The 24,514-nt window shown below is 42.1% G+C and overlaps 1 protein-coding gene across 5 annotated transcripts in view; it reads left to right on the plus strand.

The window, feature by feature from the left end:
• The window catches only part of HSF2BP (heat shock transcription factor 2 binding protein), a 31,397-nt gene extending 21,525 nt beyond the window's left edge, over window positions 1-9,872 (plus strand). For 3 of the 5 annotated variants that reach the window (XM_067289756.1, XM_013941664.1, XM_067289757.1), the window contains 2 exons: window positions 537-640; window positions 9,161-9,872. In XM_067289756.1, the coding sequence (XP_067145857.1) occupies window positions 537-640; window positions 9,161-9,369 (313 nt within the window). In that variant the 3' untranslated portion in view covers window positions 9,370-9,872. Of the gene's footprint in view, window positions 1-536; window positions 641-794; window positions 870-9,160 lie in introns of those variants that run through there. The other 2 variants (XM_013941666.1, XM_067289758.1) reach the window with 2 other exon arrangements.
• Window positions 9,873-24,514: the final 14,642 nt, after the last annotated feature.

The following is a 24,514-nucleotide window of genomic DNA, read 5'->3' on the forward strand; positions in this document are numbered from 1 at the left end:
AATGTGTCTTTATTTCAGCTGACTGAAGGGTCAGTGTACACAAAAGCTTGTGTAGCAGAACAAACAAAATGGAACGCATACTTCCTTTTACGTTGTTTCTAGTACCAGGTATACAGTCTTTCTGTTTCCTATTGGCCCTTTTATTTGTCAAGAAAAACAGCTTATTTGAGATGATCGTCTGCCCAGTGGGAACCCTCACTAAGAAAACTCTGTTGTATAGGTTGTATGGTCATTTAAGGCCAAATCCTACTTTTGCACATTTCATTTAATGAATCTCGTGGAGTTGGATGAGACTTTTTTGCTGTCAGATTGGATATTTTTCTCCATGAGTGAAATACATGATTTAACAACAGCAGCAATGTTTTGCCCATGGTGCATGTATGTGGTATGAGACTTGTGTGTTTTATCAAAGTATACATTGTTAGAATACGTTTCTGCATCAATACTTGCTTGGTGTAAATAGCAAAAGATGCAAAAAAATGCAAAAAGATGCAAAGAAATCCAAGGTCGTCACTTCTTTTTCCTTTCAATTTTAGGCTAATGCTAATGTCACTTTACAATGTGAGCATCAACTTGAAAGGCTTGAAGTACATCAGTGAAAGTCCAGGTTTTATTCCTTTGCTTTGGTGGCTATTGAATGGTAAGCTGCTCTAAGAACCATGTAAATTGTGACTTTGGGGATTGCAAATTGGGAATGGGTATTACAAATAATGGGATTGTAAATTGGGAATAGGTATTGCAAGTAACAAAACAGAAATTTAAATCTGTAACCTGATTATGTTAGCTTCTTTCAGATTAAAAGTGTCCAAAAAGGGCAAATAGAGGAAGACGATGAGCATTTCTGACAACATTTCTGGCACAGTATGCCATACTCCATTGATATAAAATTTATTGATGGTAGTATTAAAAAGGGGAAGCAGATTTTAAAAAGCCATCTGTATTTTCATGTATCAACTTTAAAATAAAATCTTGCGGAAACTGTATATGAAATAATTAAAATTCACTAAAAGAAAATGTCACAATTCTGAGGCATTTTTGAGAAACAAGCCAACATTTGGAACTACACTCACCTGTGGCAAAAGTGACCCCTGGTCCAGCTGAAGAGAGTCATTGTGGTCTAATAGGATTTGGGCTTGTGAGACTTAAGTATTATTCCCAGTTTTGCCTTTGACCAGTACAGGACTTCAGGGACTTCTGTCGCCACTGTCAGGCACATGACTGACATGAAGACTCTGCTTTTGCACAGGCTTCAAATCCCTGTGTAGGAGCCAGCAGAGATTGGTGTGGCCAGTGGGTGTTGGAACTTGGCTGGCAGCTGCACACACAGCTTGTAAGGGACCGTAAGGACAGCTCTAGAGCCATGGCACTCTCCTGCCTAAGAACTGCTCCTAGAGTTTGCTCGCCTTTGGCTTCCTAAGGTTTGTGTTTTGTAGCTTGTCTGTGAGAAGATTTTGGTGTGCAGTTGATACGACTGGGGAGGTTAGTCAGCTCTGCACTCTGTACTGCCATACAAAAGCCTGCTATAATATAACTAGTAAATAATAATGGTAGCTGAAATGGAAGCAGTTGCACCTGCTATTTCAAGGAATGAATTTGATGTTGAAGTTTTGAGAGGCTTTAATGTGGCCTGGTAAACTGGAAGCTGCTTGCATTTTTCACAGTTCCCTCACTGTTTTACATAAAATGTAGGTACTCACACTTTTTCACCGAAGAACTTACTGCTTTCTGTTGCCATTGCATTGTCTTTCATGTGACATCTCAGTAAATTAATTAAACCTTGTCACACCATTGGAAAACACCTCCACATTTTATAGATTTTTTAATACAACTTGAGAAAATTATATTTGCAGGGAGAACTCCGAATACATGGCCCTTTGCTCTGCTGTACTTACAAGCTTAACATAAGTTAGTCCAGATTTTCCTCTTACTTTATGTTGGGCTAATATATACATTAGCTGTTGTTCTAGCAAAAAAACCCTCAAAATACCTTGTCTAAATTTGAGTTCCCAAGTGTGCCCTTCGAAATGTTGTGATAGAACAAGGGAGCTAATCGTTTGATGCAGTCTAGTGTTTGAATAAGGCTCTGAGGTCACAGACGAGGATGGAATGTGACACAGTTGTAATTAAATTACAACCATTAATGGAAATAAAAAAACCAAAAGGCTATTCTGCATTTTGAAAGTGTTAATCGTGTATGGCTGGGTTGTGGAAGAAAAGATGGGCATGGTTAATTCCTTCACTTTGCGATAATAAAGTTCTGCAGTTACAGCAAAGGAGGAGTATTCTTAGATAAACCACATCTGCTGGTTCAGATTTCTGACTTCAGAGGAAGTCTGTTTACTGTCAAGGGAGATGGCTGACTAGGTTGTATATCAGACGAGAGGTCAGATCTAAGACTCTGTCTTGCTCCCCTCATTTTATATGAGATCTCTGTAGTTTTCTCTACGTTTAACACATTTCTAAACATTTCAACTTGCAGAAGTCAGTAGCTTCCTCCCACTCTTGCTCCTCCACTGCTTCTGTGGCCAGCATCTGCAGCTTCTGCTAGCCATGATTCAGCTTCTAAACATCTGGAGCTGCTACAGGTCTAACAGTTTTTTCCATACAAGAGAGTAGAGTGCCACAGTCTGTTGTCAGGGTATCCTGTACATGTTGCCTTCCTGCAGGAAGCTTCTTCAAAGAGTGTTTTGATTAAGGCTTGTGAGATGATTCAGATTTCCTCAGTTCTCTAAGAGTTTATCAGAGTTCCCACTAAGGCCCCAAGAAATCATCATCTGGCCTTTTTTTTATTTTCAGAGAGTCATCCTGTTTGCTTTGCCATCATCAATCTACAAGTGTCTGTGACCTCAGACTATACATCAGGGCCATTTTTTTCCCACTTGCTTGTACACCACTAATAAATGCCTCCAAATCCTTCTCTGAATTCTCAGTCCCTGCCCAGTCTTGTCCCCTGAAGAAAACTGTCCTTCCCATTAAGTGAAGAAGAGAGCAAATGTATACATTAATTCTCTTTTCCTATTTCCCCTTGCTGTATCTAAAGCAAAGAGATTTTGGTCAGGTTGTCTAGCAGGCTTCTTGAACGACAGAAATATGAGAATTTGACATTGTATACATGGATGGTAAAAGAAAGGTAGAAAAATGTAATAAAGATTTCTAGTGGAGTAAAAATGTTAAGAGCAAACTGGATTCCTCTGTCCTACTGTCTTTAGAAAATTTTGATGAACCAGTATGACTTCACACTCGGTAACAAAAATCTTAATAGTGTTTTCTTCTGGATGCTATACTGAAAATAGGAGAAAAACAAATGTTTAACACACTTTTTGAAGGTAATGCTGGTCTTTGCAGCTTTAGCACTTTGTGAGGGGGCTTCTTTTTTTTTTTTTTCTTTTTTAAATACTCCCTATGAGATGGACTCCCTCTGATAAGCAACACTGATCACTGTATGAAAAAGATACTCTGATAGCTTATGTAGCTGTTGTATTCTTGCATGGAATCACCTATGACTACCTCTGCCTTCCCAGCCTTGTGCCAAGGTGTAAAATGCATGAATGAAGCAACTCAGATTTCTGTCTGTGGAGCAGCTTGTGGGATAGGTAGAATTCTCTTCTTGTGGAACGCTATTTGTTTGCAGAGAAGCTTTTATCATTTTGTTGAAAACAAACAGTTTTAGTTTTTCCATCATCCAGTGTCCCTGTGTTGATGTCTTGGGTGAAGGTTTTATGCAATCTTCAGATTTAAAGAAACCCTATCCTCAGGGCTTTCAATAGAAAAAGAGGTTATATGTTTTGGGGTACAAATTCACTTGAGATTTGTCAGATTTTTCTTCTGGTGCTTTACTTCTGTAGATGCAATAAGACTTCCTCATTCTGTCCTTCCCACAGAGCTAGACTGGGACTTCTCTCTGGTAATGATTCTTTGAAGAATAAGAAGATGCAGTCAGCTCAGATATTAATAATTAAGACTAGGTTTATGTTTTTCATGAGCATACAGAATATCTGCAAACAAATGGGCACTGGATAAAATTGGTTTGGGCTCTTCTCTGCTTTTTTCTTCCTATCCCTTATCTGTATTGGTTTTTCCACCTTTTAAATTTTCTTTGAATGCAGTTAAAAGATTGTTCTTGTTGGATACATTAGAAAGTGTGGAATTCAAGAGAGAGTATGTTGGTGATGTTTCCCATCCACAGCTGGGAAGTTACTCCAGGTACTTCATTAAACAAAACAGGACAAGAGGCGTATGACTAATCTTAGATCTATTCCTTCAGTTTCCTCTGCCACAGTTGCACACGGAAATCTAACCTTGTTTATCCAAACTCTTTGCAAATGACAGTCTCTACTATAAATGTCTATATGCAGCATATTCTCAATTTGCTAATGCTGCCTCCAGCCTTCAATATTTGCTTTTCAAGACTAACCCTGAAAGTTTCTAGTGCCTTGCTTTTCTGTTTGGATTGGTTATGGCTGTCAGTTTTGAAAATCCAGGTTATTTTCGTGACAGCATGTTATTTAGGAGGTATCTGGACTAACAAAAACTCTCTGTTTATAAAACAAAGCCTGTACTAAACAAAACAGATTTTGGTTCATAAATCAAAACTCTAGTTCCCCGTCGTTCAGGCTGTCAACAGTTCTGTATTCTTTAGACTATGCAAATGGTCTTAAAAAGAGGATTGCCCTTCTGTCTTTAAGACCACATCCATTTTCTTAAACACACAGATGCCAGCTCTGGCCTGGAAAGTCCCTGAACCACTGTTAGTTGAGAGGCTGGAAGAGTGGCTAGAGGAAGTCTCACTGAATTCTTGCCCTTTTTCCATACTCTTCTCTAAGCAGCTGCTGGAAGCGGTATTTAGGTGGAGCTTTGGTTGGGCCCAGTGCGAGTTGAATGTGAGTTTCTTGACTCACATTCTCTCAGAAGCTGCTGTGGGAATCCTCAAAAGCCCTCATTAGGATTAATGCGAGCTAGGAAACATGCCTAATAGCTCACCCAGTGATCTACCAGCTACAGAGCTGCATCTGTAGTGTGTAATGTTATTGTGCAAGTTCCTTTTAACTCTCAGCCCCGTAAATAGCAGTCAGGCAAACTGGGACCAAATTTGCTGTCGTTGATCTAGGCTCGGAGTCTCTCTCAAGGATTTCCCTGATAAAGCTGTGACCAGTGCGTGTCTGTAGGCAAGTGGGGAATTCTGGTTAGCTGAACTCGATGTCTGCCAGTGAGAGTGGTCCCTTGGCCAGGGGGGAAACTGAAGCAATCCCGGCTGTTACATAGGAGCTGGGGCTGGGGAGAGTATGTAGCAGACAGAAAGTGCATTTGCATTCATGGGAGTTGCAGCAGCAAAGCTCATTCTTTCTTCTGTTATGGTATGCTCCCTTCTCCTTCCCCCCGTATTGTCTTTATTGCAACACCTCTTGTCTCAGACCTGTCAGTGTTAGGGAAGTGTCTGGAAAACCCTGCACTGCTGCAGACTTTGGCTCAGTTCCACCAGCCTTAGCAACACCAAGAGATCTTACATGGGGCAAGCTATGGTCGTGCCTCTCTCTAATAGACCTGCCGCAAACATAGGTAGTCTGACAGGTTCATAAAAAAGAAAGGGGGAGTGGCAGGTTGTCCCTTCATACTAGAACTGAACAGTGACGGAGTTGAATAACATTAGCAAGAGCAGTGGTAAGCTTTTGAAGTATGCCTTTCATACATAGACATAGCTGTAAACTGCTTGTCGGTAATAAATCTTGCATTCAGGTGGCCAGAGAATGGTATGCGCACATGTAGATTGAGTTCACACAACTCACAGAGCCAATTGTAGATAAGCTCCTTAGCACTGATGTAATGCAATTACTTAAAACCTGCTGTAGGGAACAGTTCATCTGAGAGCATGCTGCTAATGACAGATGTGACTAAAATCTGTCCACATTATCAGTTGCTTTTGTCAATGGCTGAAAGGCAGTGACATCAAACAGCAGTGCTGGCAGTTAACAGAACGTCAGCAAACTCCAGCAGTTTCAATACCTTGTTGAAATTGCATCAGCATTCTATGATGATGGTAGGCTTATGTTACACATACTATCCGAGACTGAGGCAAGCAGCTTGATTTTTTTCCCTTGTTACCCAGAAATAATGATTATAGTTTTGAAATTTTAGTTGAAGAAATGTGTGTGCTAGTTGTTGGGAGGATATGATGCAGTGATTTGATTACAGCTAAAACATTTTTTTTGATCTTGTACAAACAAAATGTTACTCCGCTACTGTAGAAATGACTAAATCTGGAAGCTATTGAAATAAGCATAATGCTGAATAATGAAGATTCCTTACATTTCTTTTGACTATTCTCTAGAAGAATTTTTTAGAAAGAAAATAATGATACTGGAGAGACAAGGAAAAGACTTCTAGGGTATTTTTTAAAATCCTCTTAGAAAACATGATTATCCATAGTAAGTAGTAGTCTCAAAACCATATGTAATCTTAAGGGAGTATGTTTTAAAGCATATCTAGTTATTTAAAGCGAATTAGAATACATGTAGAAAAATGGAAATCAGATGCTAAAGGCGTATTAAGTCATCCTCTGGTGCAGGAGCATTTCCTTCCTTCACTGTATTCTTAAACAGCTAATCTGTTCTTCATTTGAGTGACTCAAGCTGTTGAACTTCCCTGGCTGCTGTTGAAAATTCTTCCTAGAATCTCTTTGCTCTTACTGGAAAACATTCTTGCTAATCAGGCTAGAAATCATTTCCTGATCATTTTCTGATTCTCCTACAGATCCTAATTTTATTACCTCCCCTGCTAATGCTTCTCCCCTGATCAATTCTTTAGTTTCTACAGACTTTAAACACTTGCAGATAATGGTAATATAGATGCGGTATTAATAATGAAGCACATTTCATCCAAGGATTTAAAGCAGCAACATATATGAAGCTTCCCAGCAGTACTGTGAGTCACTGAAAGTATTAATGTCTTTATTTCATGGAGGAATAATCTCACACAGAGGAAGATTGTAATGAACTACATAGATTTCACTTCTAAAAGCTGCTTTCTTACCTATTTGGGCTGTGCTTTTATTACTGCTATTTCCAGTGAATAAATGTAGAATAATACTAAGCACAGAGAAAGGGTGCCAGTGATATGGACAGAGTTTGGACATTATATCTGGCAAAAATTAAAGAATAAAAAAAAAGCCCATGGGAAGTATAAAGATGGGAATGGAAGGAAGAAGTCAAGGGCTTTAGACATATTTTGATTAGGTGAGCATAAATCAGAAAACCAAGAACTTTTGCACCCATTTTTTTTAAAAAGGATTCCCTGAATCCTTTTACTGCCCAAGAAATTGGTCATAAAGTCTTGCTGTCTTTGAGGCTTGAGCTGCAGCATCTTTCCATGAGAAGAAATTATGACTGCTCAGCGCTTAAGAAAATTGCACCTCCAGGTATTTTAAGAGCTGATGATGGAAAGAGAATCCTTGGAGCCTTCAGCCCAGGTGCCAGCAATAGGAGCAGCTGTGTTATGGGTATGGGCATTTCCATGGGACGTGCAGCACTAATCATCGATTTTTAAAATGATGATTTGAATGACTAAAGTTGTCCAGGATATCCAATGACTAGGATTTTGGTGCATAGAAAAGCAGAAAATGCTTGCATGTTACTACTTGGTTTTGGACAGTTCCTGTGTGCCAAGTTTATATCACACTCTGCTAGATTCCCAGTAAACAGAAAGAAAATTCTTTTCTTAAGAGGTTTATGCTTTAAATAGGGAAGAAGGTGTAGAAAAGACTTAAATATCTCATTTACAGATGGAAGATGGAGGAAGAGAAAGATCATGACCTGTTCGTGGGTGTAGATGAGATGTCACAATCTTTGATGCTGTACTTCAACCATGTGCTAGTGGGAATTACTTAAAAATTCCCATCTGAACAGTTTCATGCTTATAGCCATAGTCTTTGTTGTCCACTGTATTCTGTTTTCTCCATTGGGTGCTTTCAACGTTTCCCCGTGTCCTTTAATGAACAATTCTTCTTACTCATTTTTCAGGTCATCAGTGTAGGTATTAAATAAGCTAACAAATAACAGAACCTGCCGCAGCCCACCAAACATTTTCTTCCAACTCAGTATGATGTGTTTATTGCTGCACTGCATTTATGCTCCTCCAGTGAGATTTTTGTCTCTGTAGTGATTTTTGCATGCAAAGTTATCTGAATTAATTTTTCTCAACATTTCCAGACAAAGCTCTATCAAAGGCTTGCTGAAGACTAGGTATGCTAATGACCAACATGTAGAAAATGCACAGCATGTGGAACAAATAACTTCTTCAGCCATATATTACATGTTTTCATTTGGAGTATGCAGAATAGTGAAGTGCAAAAATGGAGCTTTCTACCGGATGCTTTTTGTAAAGTTAGAAACTATTAAATGCAAATAGACTGTTGTGAGTGATTAAAATATAATCCTGCTAATGTTTCAGTAGTTAAAAATGCATCCTGCATTCTTAACAGCAGAGTTATTATATGTCCTTCTAGCTGAAGTCATTCAAAGATCTTCTCTGCTAAATTTCTCTGATGCATTTCTAAGCAACCATGCTTAGCTTCGGTACCCATTTCAATTTTGTGTAGACTGAATTAAACACTTAGAAACGTGATTCATTATTACCAAGAATCTTTTATAAAAATTGATATTTTATTGAGTTTTGGAGAAATCTGAAATTGTATGTAAAAAGAAATTAAGAAAAAGCCTGATCATTTACAGCAGCTTTTGTTAGTTGTTCTGTTTGTTGTTAAGTCTATTGTTAAGACTATTCAGTTGTGGGATATAGCTTATTCGGCTTTCAATCAGATTGCATCCAGCAGTACATATTGGCTATTGACTGCATAAATTCAAGTTGTTGATAAATTCACTTATTTATGGCATTTTCAACATTTGCAGTACAAGAGAAGGGTTCCTGGTTATCTGTTCCTCCCAAGCACTGCTGAGCACAAGCTGCTGAGAAGGGCAAAGGTGTTTTTTTCAGATTCATTATAGAGCCAGCCAGCCAGCACCAAATGGAAGATAGGAATTATGGCACCTTAGTTATTCCCAGTATACCTGGTGGGTCATGGAGAATGGCAGTCTAGAGCTTTAATGCTGCTTTTTTTTCTGGGCTAACTTGTAATTAGCAACTGGAACTTTTCTTCCCCCACTTTTAGACCCAGATACAGAAGTTTGTCTTCATGTTCTGCGGCTCCTCCAGTCTGTGATTTTGGAGCCAGAAGTTTTAGCCAAGTCAGCCTCTGAGATGCGTGATACTTTACCATTCCAGCGTATCATTGCACTGTCAAAGAGCCGCAATGCAGATCTGCAAGCACTTGCAAGAGAACTACTTGAAGATCTTAAAATACTTGAGTATGAAGTATAGAAGAGCTCTGTGACACCAACTGCTTATATTTTTCCTATATTTTTATGCTGCAAGAGTTGTTAGAGATGGTCTTGACTGAAAAGCCTTTGCCTAAGTTGCTCTGCCTAAGTTCCTTTCTGAAACTAGGCAACCCAACTAAAATAATACTTGGGAAAATATGCTGGATTTTAAATGCCTAAACGTAATCTTAGGCGCTCTCGTAGAGATGGAAAAGGCTTAATTTTCTTGAGTAGGATTTTGTTGATAATGGGTTTCCAAAGTAATCCAGGTTATGTTGCCTATTGACCATATGTAGGGAGTAAAGTAGTCATCTCATCTGTTGGACTACGTGGTTTATTGCAGTGGTAAATAATCCTTTTGATCCATCCTTAAGAATTACTGTGCTGAAGGAAAACTGTTGCTTTTCATAAGTCTTCTATGTCAGAATGCATCTCAAGTTTCAGTTTTATTGTTGTTATTTCTCTTCTCTCTCTTTCCCTTTTAATAAAAGAAAACTCAAATTCTATAGTGTGTAGTGGAGTCTGTTTTCAAAATTCTCCTTCAGATTCACTGGAACTGCAAGTGGACCCCATTTGTGGCTGCCAAGCATACTAGAAACTGAGCCATTAGTTTTTCAACAGCCCTGAAAAAAGGAAATGTTTTACTGTTGTCTGTGATACCTAGTTCTGCACTAAAGAGGCTAAAATTAACTGCTTCTCTGTCATAAGCAGTATTGCGTTCCCTCAGAAACGTGTGGTTTGTCAGAGCTTCTGTGTATAGCTTGCTTATGCCAATGGTAAATGCAAACACTCATATGCTTTGTATTGGTAGAATTTACACATATATTTTAGAAAAAATGGTGTCCATTTTGTAGGCTGATAGTAACATAACTAGTTAGGTGATGTTGTTCAAGGGAATGGCAAATAAGAAATGCAATGCTTTGGTAGCAGCTTCTTTCATATTAAAGTTACCTCAGCTGTGAACCCAATGTATTAACAAAATACAGTATGGATTTCTTCTGTACCAACTGTACAGAAAACACGAAATAAAGTTCATGGGATGTAAATACTGTGATTGGCAGGCAGCTTTACAGGAAGAACATTGTAAAATGCTGAGTTAGGTATAGGTGCAAGAGCATCTCCTATTAGTTTTTTTTGCAGAATGATGGATGTTCACAGTTAGAAATGTAATAAATCAACATAAAATAGTTTGAAATAATTGTCTCAAATGCTACAAGCTGTAGCAGTGTGGTCTGGGCTGATTAATGTGGGGAGTAAGATAGAGACCTCATGCGTAAATGAAAGGGTTGCATGGAGTTCTGCTGTGCCTGATTCAAAACTACGTTGAACTTATCAGATGGAGATTTTTGGAAGGCTAAAATATTCTTTAAAGCATGCTTTCTTTGGATTTGTTTCTTTCTATCCTAACTAAACCTCCTAGAGTTTGATCCTAAAGGAATCAGAGAGATAACCTGTAATTTCCTGGAATATCAATTTGTGAAAGTGTTCAATTTGAAAAAATACTGAAGGACATCTACTTTTCACTTACTGGGTATCTACTCATGAAGGTCTTTCATCAAACTATTAGAAGTCAGTAAATAACAGAAAAAGAAACAAGTAATTCTGTGAGCAGAAGAGCTAATGAAGCATTGTGTACTATGGATCTGAGATGTTTCTTGAGAACTTTCCTGTCCTTCCCAGCCCTTCCAATGCCCCCTGTGAAACCCAGTTCACTCCAGGGGCAGCACGCAGTGCACTCATTGGGAATGGCATGGATGCTCCTGGTCAGGTCAGAAAGCTGTGGCGAACGACTGGCTGGCTGCTGCCAAGCAAAGTGTAGAGCAGCAAAGTTCTGCCAGCTTTGCCCTTGTGAGGGATTAGTTTAGGTCTCTTCTGCTGTATCCTCACTGCTTATAGTCATGGAGCTTGTGAGAGCTTAATTATCTTTGTGAACTCTCTCCTTCTGTCAAGTTTGCTGGGAACTGACTGACATTCAAATGTTATGTAAGAGGGACTGGTAATACAATTACAGTGCACCTCATTTCTGTGGGAAATCAGTAAACAAAGAGCTCAGGACTGGTGATTTTAATTGTGCATCCACTGAAAACCTAAGGCATGCTCAGCACTTAACAGCCATGTTAACAAGTCATTCCAGACACCACAGTTTTTCACCAGCAGGCTGCTCAGATCTGATGATAAGTTTTTAAATGTCTCCCAGATGACTTTTCTCTCAGATGTAGCTTGCCAGGCCTGTGTTTCTCCACAATCAAGTCATTGATGATCCACCTAACTTGAGAAGGTCCTTTTTCTGTTCTGAAGGTTTCATTATGCAGGTTTGATAAATAAGAAAAAGTTACCCCATCTGTGAAACACAGTGCATCTTCGGAAGTGTCTAACTTACAAAAAATCAGAGATAACCTGTGACAAACAAGCCTCTAGGGAAGTTTTTATGTTTTTCCTAAATCTGCTTTGTCTAGGTATGTGCAGTTAATGTTGCAGTTGCACAGAGAACCAAGTTCACAATACTTTGGTTTGAAGAAAAAAGGTCATTAGAGTCAGATGGATAGAAGCCAGGGAAAGCCTGGCCCCTTAAAATTTCGCAGTGTTTGAAACTCACTTTGTAAGGCATCACCTGTTTTAATATTATAATAAAATAAGTTAGACTTTACTGGCTTTAGTTTGTGTTACAAGCTTTTCCTGTTTTCCCTAATTTGATGGAGCCATTTGATGGAGCCAGGGGCCAGCTTCCTCCCCCTCTATGGGTCTCAGACTGGGTTGCAATTGGCTGAACCTTTTTGCAGTGGGAGTGAAGTCTGCAAGTGCCCATCCAGGCATCTCATACACCCCAGGGGTGCTGTTGGACCTTTTGCAGTGAGATTCTCCCACCTAATTTTAGTCATCTAAGCTTGGTATTTGTCATAATCTAATGACCTGGGCTCTGCCTTTTATCAGTGAAATTAATGCCTTCTTTGTTACTTCCTTCTCCAAGCTAAAATTGGTGGGATGACTCTCTGGATTTGCTTGTCTCATGCCATCAGCTGTAGAGGGAACTCCAATAACTTGCTGAGAAAAGGTGCCCACTGTTTAGTTTTAGATGGCTAAGGTTAGGTGAGATGGATCCTACCCTTTGGTGTCTGTTTTGTAGTAGTACATATAGAGCAAGTTTTCAGGTTACCCTAATGTTGGCAGACACAGTTGTAGAATCCTGTTTGTTCATAAGCTTGAGAAATCTCTGTTTGGAGGAGAACGGTGTGTAATGTCTCAATTTGTTTTCATGTGGCTAGTACCAGAAAATTAAGCTGTTAGATTACTGTGGATCTTCCTGAGTCTCCTTCCTCCCTGAAAAATATGGTTTTTGAGAGTTTTTGGGGAGTTTATGAATAAAAGAAAGTCTCTAAATAAGCAGGTGGTGCACCAAGAACTTAGAGTGTGTTGAAGCTTTATTTACAAAGTTGAACATGCATGATATGTAGAACACAGTATGATGCTATGTGGGGCTACTGCAGTTAAAAGCTGGTCAACATGTACATTATAAATCTCTGTTTTTACTTTGCTGCATACTTTTGGTTCAACATGAAACTGGTCCATTACAAAGTTTTACTGTTTTAAAATCAGTTAAAGGTATGCTTTGGAAATACTGGTTTTGGAATGCCACTTTTTCTGCAACCTGAAAAGTCTTAGGTTCATCTGTGTAGTAATCAGTAGTTTGGAGAAGAGCGGGCAATTCACACGATCAAAGCACTAGTTTCACTAACCCTGCTCAAAGTCCAGAGTTACTTCATTGAAGCTGTTTCTGCTGTTGCACAATTCCAGAGTTTCTATGAAGAAGAAAACTTGAATTTGGTGTTGAATTGAGAAGATTATCAGAGTTACTCCAGATTTATACCAATGTAACTGAAAGCAGAATTTGATTCTTATGGTAACCTGTCTCAAAAGATTAAAAATCTGTTTTAAAAATCCTTAGAAGCAAACACCTGTTTACTTTGCAAGCCCAGTTGCACAACTGAACTTTATTCCTTGGAATTTTATGTGTACAGAGCTGCTGAAATCACGTCAGTTCACTGCCGCTCCTGGGAAATGCTTGCTTTTTGTATTTGACACTGACAATTCATTAGATGCAAAGGAAAAATAAATGAGGATACCCTGAACATATTTCCTGGAACTAGAGAAATTTTACTATGTAAGGTATGCCCCCACCCGTTCCTCATGGTGGTTCATAGGTTAATATTTGGCCTGTACTATGAACTGGCTGAAAAGGAACTGGAAAACATGAGTGGAAGAAAGAAGGGCCGAAACTGAAGGCAGATCTCTGGCTTTCCCTGGAGGCTCTGTGCCCTGTGCTGAGGGGCCAATACGGCAGCAGGAGTGGCCTGGCATCTCTGAAGGGGCCTCTGCAATCTTGGATGAGAACAACAACTAGCTGCCCAGTTCCTAAGGGTGTTTAGGTGCATGCTGACTGTGCCTGGCTCCCAGGAATTCATGACACAAGTCGTGAATAAGAGAATTCAAGACGCAGCCTGTTGTGGTTGTTTAACAGTGGGAATTAAGTACGAGGAAGAATGGGAGAGGGTTGTGATTTGGTCATATGGCCACAAGTGAACTTTCAGATGGTTACATTTCAGCTGGTTGCACCAGTCGTTTAGCTGCCCCTTTGGGTTAACATTTGCACTTGTGATATGAGCCGATTAGCACAAATTGCACTTCAGAATTGATAAGATTTTACAAGTCTTGCAAATGTTGTATGATTCATCTCTTCTACTGCTTTCAGCACTGGAAGGATGCTGGAGGTATGGAGAAGGGAGTTTTACTGGGGAATAAGGAACTTCTCTCTCCTCTGTTATCCTTGCCCAATGCATATGCATGCTACAAGTTAAGTGATGCAAAGAATGGCTGCCCCCTTCCCTTCCATTCAAAGCATGTAATTTCCAGGTGCATCTGGCCATGTCTGTGCTGTTCTGTAGGCAATTTTCCTGATTCGTGGGCAGGAACTTTTGCAAATGCTAATTGCTTCTCATATATGTGTGTCTGAACAGAACTTTATGTCAAGTTACAGCTGATAGAAGTCATCAGAAAATTCTTGAGGTCATACAGATTTTAACTTCTGCAATGCTCTCTGATGACCTTTACAACCTATAACTTGCTAGGTCAGAAACCTACAAAAAATGCGTAAGACTTTGACCAAATTATAGTTCCGCATGTAATTTATAGGACTATAATTTTTACTGTGGGCGCGACTGCAGTTAAAGCACTTCTGATGCCAGGTGCTCAATCTTTCTGAATGTGTGTACGTTTTTCGTTTTCCGTGCTGTTTGGCTGCAGTCGTGCGAGGCAGCAGTCACTGAGGGCAAGGCTGGTGTGGGCCTTGACAAGGGCTGGAGGAGGGTGGGGTATCGTGTGAGCTATGTGGTTCTGCCAGGTGTTCCCCAGCCTGTGAAAGGGGAAGGTCAGGTCCGACTGAATTGCTTAAGCGGCTTTTCTGCCGCTTGGTTGCTTTGAACTAAGGCAGAGGAATGGGTTGTGTGTTAGAAAAGCAAGTGAGCTGTTTGAAGCTCTTTGCAGAGGTATAAATGCCTCCTTTCTTCTGTAGCTGTATCTTTTCACCAGTGTCAAATAAAGTGTAAGAGTCACCCCATGTTAGCACTAAACAGAAAACTGAGAAAACAAGAAAAAAAGCCCGGTTCTTGACTCAGAGCCCCTTTTTTCCTGGACAGGATCTGTGGTGTCCAGAATCAATTTCACTTTGGCTTAGCCATAGCATGTTTGAAAGCTATTCAATGCAACCAGCTCCTCATTGCTTGCCAGTGTGCTGGAGCATTACCAGAGGACTGGTTAATATTGTCCCTGGGATTTTTACTGCTCTCTTGGGGCTCTTTGGGGCCTTTGGTGCAGCACAAAGATAAGTCCTCAAGAGAACTTCTTGCATTTGTTCAGCCTGTGGGTTTCCAGGAACTGCTGGACCTAGGAAAAGGGTGATGGACATCCAAAGGCCAAAAGCATTCAGGACCTCCTGCTAGGATAAGATGTCAGCTCAGCTCTGGGTCATTGTGATGGGAGTCTGGATCTGGGCATTTGCTGTAGGTTCAGACCAGGAATGGTCTTAGGCATGTGCCAGAACATTTAGTTAGAGGTGGAATATCTATGAAGTGACACCACGGTGATAGCAATGAAATACAGAAACATTGGTGACCCTTCAGGCTAATCTAAGCAGGAGGCAAAGCACTGGGATACTAAGGGAATAGCTAACTGAAAGAAGGTGTGGATCCCCAAACAAACTGTAAGCCAATGACATTCCTGCTGACAGAGCTGCAATGCTCCCAGGGTGGCTTAACCAGTCTGACAGAAGGGATGCAGTAAATGGGAAAGAGACTTATTGTCTGTGTGTAGAAGCAAGACAGCTTCTGCTGAAAGAAAAGTTAGAGCAGTGCCAACTTGCTTCTGTGGACAAGTGATGGGAGTATAGCTGAGCTGCTTGCTGCCTCAGACCCTTAGCGGGATGGGAGGGAGCTGTAATGCTGTGATGAGGCACTGTGATGCCTGACTTCACAAACTGACCATCTCTGTCTGTGACTGCCTCCTCAGCTGCTTTGAAATGTGGCTGACAGCTCCCAGGGGCCAGAGCTCAGTGGACGCAAGCTGACTTTAACGCACCTATGGCAGCAGATGCCAGCTGACAGCCCATTCCTCCATGCCAATGTTGATGGTGCTCAAAGGAAACATCAGGGAGGTTTTCTGATGAAAGGACAGCTTAATATGCAGGCAAACTCTCTGAAGCTTTTCAAGGCAAGTTTTTCTTGCCTCTAGAACATAAGTGGCCAGGAAAGCTCATAAGACAAAACTTAATTGGTCCAACAGAGCTTAGGGAAGTCTGCAATAAGAGGTGAGGTACTCCTGCCGTGATACAAATGTGTGACTGGAACCTGCTGTTTGAAAGCGGGCACGGCATGAATGATAAAAGGGAATGAAATCTCTGACAACGCAGGAGGCAGACAGCAGTGATGGCGCACAGAGCAGAGCAGCAGAATGGGGAGGCAGGCAGACATGTCTGGAATTTAAGCAAATGCTTCTTACTATTCACCCCACAATTGGCCAGGCTTGTTTTTGTCCGGGGAAGCAGCACTTGCAATTGCATTACCTGAGCTATATCATTTTGTAGGTGGATGACTGGCCTTATCTATGCCAGAAAGTGGCGCTAGCATTATGTGAGATGCTGTTTTCAATTAACGAACCTGGTGCAAACAACTGGGTGGCCATTCTTAAGAGGAGAAAGACGCTCTGCAACCCCAAGTGCTGGTGAAAAAAAGCTCTCCAGCCTGCCTGCAGCAAGTGATCTGTAACCCCCTGACAGACTTTGCTGTCACTAAAGATGTGTGGGTGAAGCTGCTCACAGGGTCTGTCTCTAATCCATGTTATTTGAAATGATCCTGATTAGCCCAGCATGATTGCTGGAGTGAACCCTGCGTATTTTGTCTGAAAATAGCTGGGGAGTGCTCACACGGCAGCTCTGCCAGCTGGGGTCAGAGGCAGCAACCAGCACCTTGGGGTAGGAAGTGGGCACAATCACCACCCCTGGTGTAGCTTGTCCATAGGGCATATCTGCTTGCAGCCATCCTGGCAGCTCAGAGCAGATTTCCTTTGGTTTTGCTTTGGGTTATGAAGAACTAGTTAAGAATAAAACAGTTTCAAATTTGTGTAAGAGTGTCTCCAGAAGAGCTTGTCCATGTTTAACTGAAGCAGTCTTAAAAGCAGATATATTGTGAATTGACACTGCGCGGAAGAGTTCTTACTGTCTACAAGCCTGTGCTTTGTGGACAGAGGTTCACCAGTGGAGGCTTACAGGCAACCCAGTAAATAAGAATGACTCCATTGTGTTAAAGCTGATAGATTATGGCCTTGGGGAGAGGTGTTATACTTATGTGATGGAAAATAGGGGACTCTGGGACAATCTGCAATGTGTAATAGGCCCACAGTCACAACATCCTTGTGGCAGATGGGTAGATGGTTACCTCTGATTTTCATGTGTAGACGTGCTGCGTTAGCAATATCCCCCATACACACATATAGAAATATGTGTGATCTTGTGACTGTGTTTTGCATTTCACGCCCTGGCTGGGTGCAGCTGCATTTTGGAAAATGCAGTGGACGCTTCACACTGTGCCTGACACAAAAAACCGCGGAGTTCTCTATACACTAAGAAATTGTTCAATAACAAGAAGCTACCAAAAGTGATTGTTTCTCTTCCCAAACATGTAGTTTCTCTACGTTTATTCCAGTAACTGTTTATTCCTGCAGAGTGATTTTCATGAACATCATTACAACCCTGTTACAGCAGAAGCTTAATCTCTCTGAAACAAGAGCACCAGAGCAGGAATGAGTCACCCTTATTCCAGTAAGGAAGCCCCTTCAGGAAGTCTCTCCAGCTATGATGTCCTGTGCAGCACTGATCAGCCGTTATGCTTTTTAGCTTTAACAATGCTGACAGTGTGTAATACTGCCCCGGAAACCTTAAGAGATTGCTTGTCAGACACAGCCAGTGTCTCCGGTGCCCAGGCAGTTAATCTAGCAGCAGGCAGATCTTGGGTAAGGAAGCCAAGGGAATGGAGGTACCCTCTTGGCTATAAATGGCAAGAGACTAAAAGGTAGGGGAGTCATTTCACAAGCAGCAATGGCAACCTGGAACACAATCAGAAAAAAGAGGCTGCCCCTGGCGATCTTAAAGTCACCTGAAAAGCTGAGCTGCTAAAAACAATAGTGCTGCTGTAAGTGGCCTAGGGAGAGGGGAGCCTTCAAGGGTAGACTCAAAGCATAAGAGCACAGTGAAACTGGTATGGAAGTTGCGACAGAGAAGGCAGATTTTGAACGCTGTACTGAGCCTGTAACGGAAAGGGGGAGAATCCCAGAAACCTTTGGCCCAAGGATGATACACATTTTTCATATGGAGAAAGGGAGAAAGTGCATTGCATTAATTTTTAATTATAATGGAGTGTTCTGTAGAGATGGGCAGTTTCTACTACACAGGCTATCTGCAGCATGGCATAGCCTACTGGAAAGCCTTCTCACTGATGAGGCTGTCACAGGAAGAGCACAGAAGAAAGGGCTGGAAAATGTTTCCAAGACACTGCTATAATGCTGCAAAAATAAGCATTATAATACAAACTGAGCATTTCTGTTTAAGTGCTCTGCTGCTACTGAGTTACAGTTTCTTAGACCTGCATTTTAGTTTCTTTGGGCACAAGAAGGCCCTTCTCTTCTTCACACAGCCTGTACTCTGCTTGTCAGGAGATACTGCCTCCAAGGTTCCCACTGGAGCTGGAGACCCAGCCCTCCAGGAAGGGGTAGGACTTAGTCCCTGAGGTGCTGATCGGGGACTCAGAAAATGGAGGTTCAGTTCCCTGTGCTGGCACAGGCCTCCTGTGTGTGTGCCCAGGCAAGGCATGTATGCCAAATTAGCTGAGGAACTGAACTCCTGGTGGAGCATTCCTGATTTCAGAGGGAGTATTTTGGAAGATTCGGTCCTCCAAATTAAGTTTCTGCTTTGATTCTCTTTTCATATAACTTCCATCCTTTCCCCCTTGGTCTGCCCTCTTACTTGAGTTGTGAAAGTTTTTGGATTAGTGTGCTGAAGTGCCTGTCTGACACAGAGGGGTTCCTGTCTCACTTGGCAGCCACAGGTGCTCATGTGGCACAAATGACTAATACTGCAGCCTGAGTGAGAGGTGGTGGAGGGATGGAGAAGTTGGGGGCCTGAGGTGTCAAGGATACCCAGGCTACTGCTCCCAGCCTCCAGCTGCCTCCCAGCTCAGCTGGTCATGCACCTGTGGCATGGCCTATCTGCAAAACTGATAGTCCACCCATGGATAATGAGTGAAGCCCATCAATGCTGCTAAGATGACCAGTCATTGCAAAATCCTGTGAGTCCTTTCCAGCTCACAAGATGTTGCTCCTACCAGGTTACAGAAAATTGAATGGAAAAACAAGCCCTGGGCATGCTGCTCCTGCCTAATGCTAACCTGGCTTGCACACAGCAGTCTGGATGTGGGCAGTGGGAGCTCTCTAGGCTTCAGGCTGTGAGGCAGGATGCTGGTGCTCAGAGGAGCAACTCCTACATTGCAGGGAGGGCTAGACCTGGTTTTCATGCTCTCACCACCATAGGTTACAGGAGGGAGAGAGATCCCTGTGCTCCTCTGACCCTCCAGATGGGAGAGTGCCAAGATCCTAAATGAGAAAATAAGAGAAAACAAAGAATTAAGCAATGTTTTCTGGATACCTTGAGAGAAGACAAAAGAGCAAAGGGCATTCTGGCACCCAGGGGAGAAAAAAGTGAACTTGTTTCCAAGGCTTCAAACCCTAAACAATGAAGTAGGAAGAAGGACACTCTGTTTATGTAGGAGATGGAAATTAAGGAATCCTGTGTCTCAGGTCATATGTGAGGAAGAAATACAAACTTCACCAAAGAAAACTTGTCCTCTGGAGTAGGACAAAGAGGTAGGTCTTTTCTTTGGGATGTTTATCTCCTAGAGGTAGAAACCACCATCTGTGGGTGCATTGCTCTGTGGCACTGGTACACTGCTGTTCATGAGCCAGTGTGTGCATTCATTCATTCTCCAGCACAGCCAGGCCTGGCTCTGTTCCCTCCCCTGAGGGGGATCAGAGTTAGATGCTTCTTGAATATTGAATCTCTTCATTCTTGAAGGGTTCTACTTCCTTGGAAAATAAAAGATAAGCGTGGGGAGCAAGCGACCTAAGGCTTGGAGTGTGTCTTGGAAACTGGAAAATGTCCCATGTGTTTTGTTCCTGCTGCTAGCCAAAGCCTGGAGGAGCTGGCTGAGTCAATGGCAATGTTGTGGCTGCAGATTAGCTCATCTCCCAGACCTGCTGCTGAGCTCAGCAGGTGTTATTGCCGCCTCTGCAGTGCTCCGCTCCCTGTGAGGTCTCCTTTGTTTCATGAGATCTTCAAGTAGCCTCCCTGTACCACAGAGCCTGCCAGTGGCTTTGGATGCCGTGTCTAATATGCTGAAAGCAGCTTAGCTGCAGTAAGGCTATCCCCAAGAGGCTACAAATCCTGTCTTAACCAAGCAGGCTGATATTTTGGCTTCTCCTCATCAGCAGTGAACATTGGATTGCTGCAGGGGATAGAGCAAAAAGAAGAAAGGGAAAACAGCAGCAGCAATGACCACAGTGCTACATGAAGTTACCTGGCCTGTCTTGAATGAATGAGCCAGAGCACCAGAAGCTGCGTAGCTAGTGCAGGATGCTGCTCAGCACGGGCTAATGCCTTCTGTCTGCTTCATGGCCGTAACATGCAGAGAGAGCACGCGAGACAGACAGGTAAGTGCCATAACTTTCTTTATCCTGACACTCCCTCAAGGACTTGCTGCGATTCCCTTCCTTCCTCTACCCTGCAGGGGATGTTTTGTTTTTTCACTTTGCAAATCTCCCTGTCCTTGATTTCAGAATAACAGCCAAGGCCAAAGGTGCAAGTGAGACAGAGCAGAAGGTCTCCTAGGTGTCCATTACTAAAGATGGGAATCTTTTCCATTTTTTGCTCTTTTCACTCCTTTCCACAAAGATAGGCACTTTCCTCTGTTCTGCCTTTCCCCGCTTCCAGAGATTGGGCACGAGAAAATGTTTGAACTTCAGGTCTTTGAACTGAAAAAGGCCCCAAATTGCTGTAGCTGCTGGAATATAACTGTCTGTTGTCAACAGCACTAGACCTGATGATTGTTTGATTTGGACTCCTGTGAACAGGTATGCTGGATGTGCCGTCAGTATTAGTTGTGTACATGCAAATAGCACTATCAGCAGGGCTTCAGGTGTCTGCACCATGATGGGAGGAGGAAGAGGGAGATATCAGTAACAATAAAATATTACTGAATTAGTATCTGTTATGTCCCATTTAACAGATTTTCCGTGCAAGGCCAGAACCAATTTGTAGTTCAGCAGCAGAGGAACTGTCTGTAGGCAGCTGGCTGGATTCAGGGGTGACTCAGCTCTGTAAGCATATATTCCCTCAGATCAAGTCATTTCCCTCCTCCTGACTTGGCTTTTCCATCTTACAAAAATATTCAAAAGAACTAACCTGAAGTATGTTAACAGCTTAACAGTGTAGTATAGCGGATGGGCTTCTGTGAACATCCCAAGTTTTCTCTTGAGAAGAGCAATGTGGAAAGTCTGGAAAAAAAATTGATTTCCCCATTAGGTTTTTTTCTTTCTCTCTTTGTTTTCCTTTGTGGGGTGGGATTCATGATTTGGAGCAAAAGTGATGGTACAGAAGGACAGAAAAGGAGTTAGCCAATAAAGAAATGAAGCAAAACATAACCTCAGTATTGATCATGTTATTTTTCAGATATTCAGCACTGAAAGGCCTTCCTGGACCATTGCAAATACTCTGTGCCATATCTATCTTGTACGCAGAGTTAACTGCATATGTGAGTATTGCTGAGCAAATTTCCACCTGCATTCCTGCACTACTGGTGTTTCTTTGTTTGCCCATGTATGCATGGCACATACCTCATGGCTCTTTGGGCTGAGATGCTCAGAGTTCTTTTCCAGGCAGTTACAAGGAAACTTGTCTGTCCTTCCAGGGAGAGATCAGGGAAAGCAGAAGGGGATCTTGAGCACTTGCTTGATTTTTTTTTCCCACACCTTCTCCATGAAGACAGGTCGCTCAGGCCATAACCTTTGCCTTCGGCCACACCGAGTAGTGGGAGCTTCCCAGGCTGGAGTTCTTGTGTGGAAGGTGTTGCGTGAAAGGGAGGGACGGAAGGCCCTTCCTTATCTTTATAATTTACGTTTGCCTGCCAGAGCCCCCCTGTTTGAGGACTTTCCCTGAGACAGTTTCGCAAAGTAAAAAGAATAAGATTTTATTAAAGCAACAGATAAAACAGGTTCGGAATTGCCGTTGATAAATGCACTTGCTGCTACAAATTTTCTTTCTATGAGCTCAAACTAACAATTAAGCGCTTTCGATAATAATATATTTTCCCGGGTAACGTCCGACGTTTGTCGGAGGCGCAAGTCTTACCAAAGAGGCGTCCCTGTTTGGGGGAGGGGAGAAGGAGGCTCGCTCGTCAGCAATCTCCGGTGAACAGGTCGGCGGTTCAATTTTCTTCCCTTCCAAAAACTTTAGTGAGCTATCCTCTGTTTTATAGTTGCTGAAGGTGGGATGTGGACGCGCGGCAGACATACTTCATTGGCCAGATTGCCATTCGCGCGGTTGTTGGGGGTATGCCCCCCTTATTTACGTATCATTATGCAGCAAAGGGTGTGATTTTTAATATGGTAAGCAGGGATAATGAGGCTGGGGGTACTATAGGTCAACAGTTAGTCCGTGAGCAGCAATTATTTTTTGGGATGCAACCCTTTGTGGTCAGGGGCGGACCGTGATACCTCCATATCGCTCCCTCCTCCGCCGTGCGGCTGGAACAAACTGTCTGGCCTTCACCAGCTAGTTCGTTACTCATGTTGCAAAAGGGTGGTGTGCTTTGGCTGCCACGTACTGTTTTTCCCGTGTGCCCCCTTATCTTTCTCCCTGAATTCTCTCTTGTTCCCACAGAAGGGCAGTGGACTGAGAACAAAACTCGTGTAACTGCAGAGAAGACATACTCCTAATGCATCATTGATCTCAAAACTACTTTTGATGGCCAGTGTATTTTTTCACAAGAGCTGGCCCTTTGGAGTTTTTCACGGTAGGCAAAAATACATCCCTGTCCAATGAGTGGAAATGGACTTCTTGTGCTTGTAAAAAAAGATGCCCTCCTCCTACAAGTTAGGAAGAATTTGAAGGCTTCTGTAGTGTATACCAGTACCTCAGTGGAGATGTTCAACTGATCTTTGCTCCAGCAGAATTAATATTGGCTCCATCTATTTTCAGATGAATAGGAAATCCCAGCAGCTGCCATCTCAGAGGAGTACTGCAGAAGGGTATGGTTAAAATCCAGCATTGCGTTGAACTCCTGGGATTGTCAGGCAAGGAGTCTCTCTACTAATCATGACATTTTAAAAACACTCTGAAGATTTGATCTTAGTCCTATTGGATGCTTTGCCATAGATCTTAATGGGTCTGTGGCTGATCTCTTAATCTCTAATGCACCTGTGTAAATTTGACAGTTTAGTGCAATTTCATGCTTTTTGGAAATCATCTCACACTAATGCCATCAGAGAGAATGATTTTTAAGGTCATTAGCTCAGGACATAACAAATAAATAGCGAGAGAAAACAATCTGTGAATGTCATATTTGTTTAACACACAAAGTAGCTCCTGAAGAGCAGTTTTTCTTATGTCTAGAGACAACATGAAAATTGCATTCTGTGGCTTGAAAATGTGGATCTGTTGGAAGTGAGAAGAGTATAAAATGGCTGTTTATCTTCAGGAACACCTCTGTTCCCTGTCTCCTCACTGTTCCCCACACACGCATCTGCTTGACTTATTCCGCAGTATTCTTACTTACACTCACTGCAGACCATGGCTCAAGGCAGAGCTAAAGAACTTCAGGTTCTCCTGCTGCTGAGGTCTGATAACAGTGTTTTTTGCTCTTAGGATAAATAATTCTTGTTAGCTCCTAGTCCCTGGAAAAGGAATTGGGATAAGTGGGAAGAGTTATCCCTTCTTCACATCAGTAGAAGAGACACAGGCCCACTGGCATAACCTGAAGTAAATGCCCTCCGAAGCAGAAGGGGAAGGTGAAACCTTTATCGGCTGAATCAAATTTGCTCCCTCAATAACTACACTTAAAACTGACTTCCAGGTTTGCCAGTGTTTTGCTTGTGGAGGCAAGCCTGAACCCATGGCCACATATGGGCGTTAAAAGGGGGAAATCAGGTAGAAAGGCACATGGATATTCACTTCTCTAAGGGTTAGATTGGGGAACAAGAGAAGGTGAGTGAAGGGACTGTAAGCTCTGCCTTGTGAGTTACATTTGCCACACTGTGTGATGGGGGAGAAACCACACAACCCTATCACTGCTGGAATCTTAGCATCTATCTGGCTCTTTGCCTGGAGTATTTCAGGGTCACTGGTATATTTTAACTTGGTCTAGAAAAAATCTTCCCTACAGGTGATCTACCAGGTGCCCTGGAGAGGACCTCTCAAGGTCAGAATAACGGCATAGCCACAGCCTCAGTGCACATCACAGTGGTACCAGTAAAACCTCCCTCTAGCCTGTATCAGT

The sequence above is a fragment of the Apteryx mantelli genome, chromosome 1, assembly GCF_036417845.1.
Source record: "Apteryx mantelli isolate bAptMan1 chromosome 1, bAptMan1.hap1, whole genome shotgun sequence".
NCBI lineage: Eukaryota > Metazoa > Chordata > Aves > Apterygiformes > Apterygidae > Apteryx > Apteryx mantelli.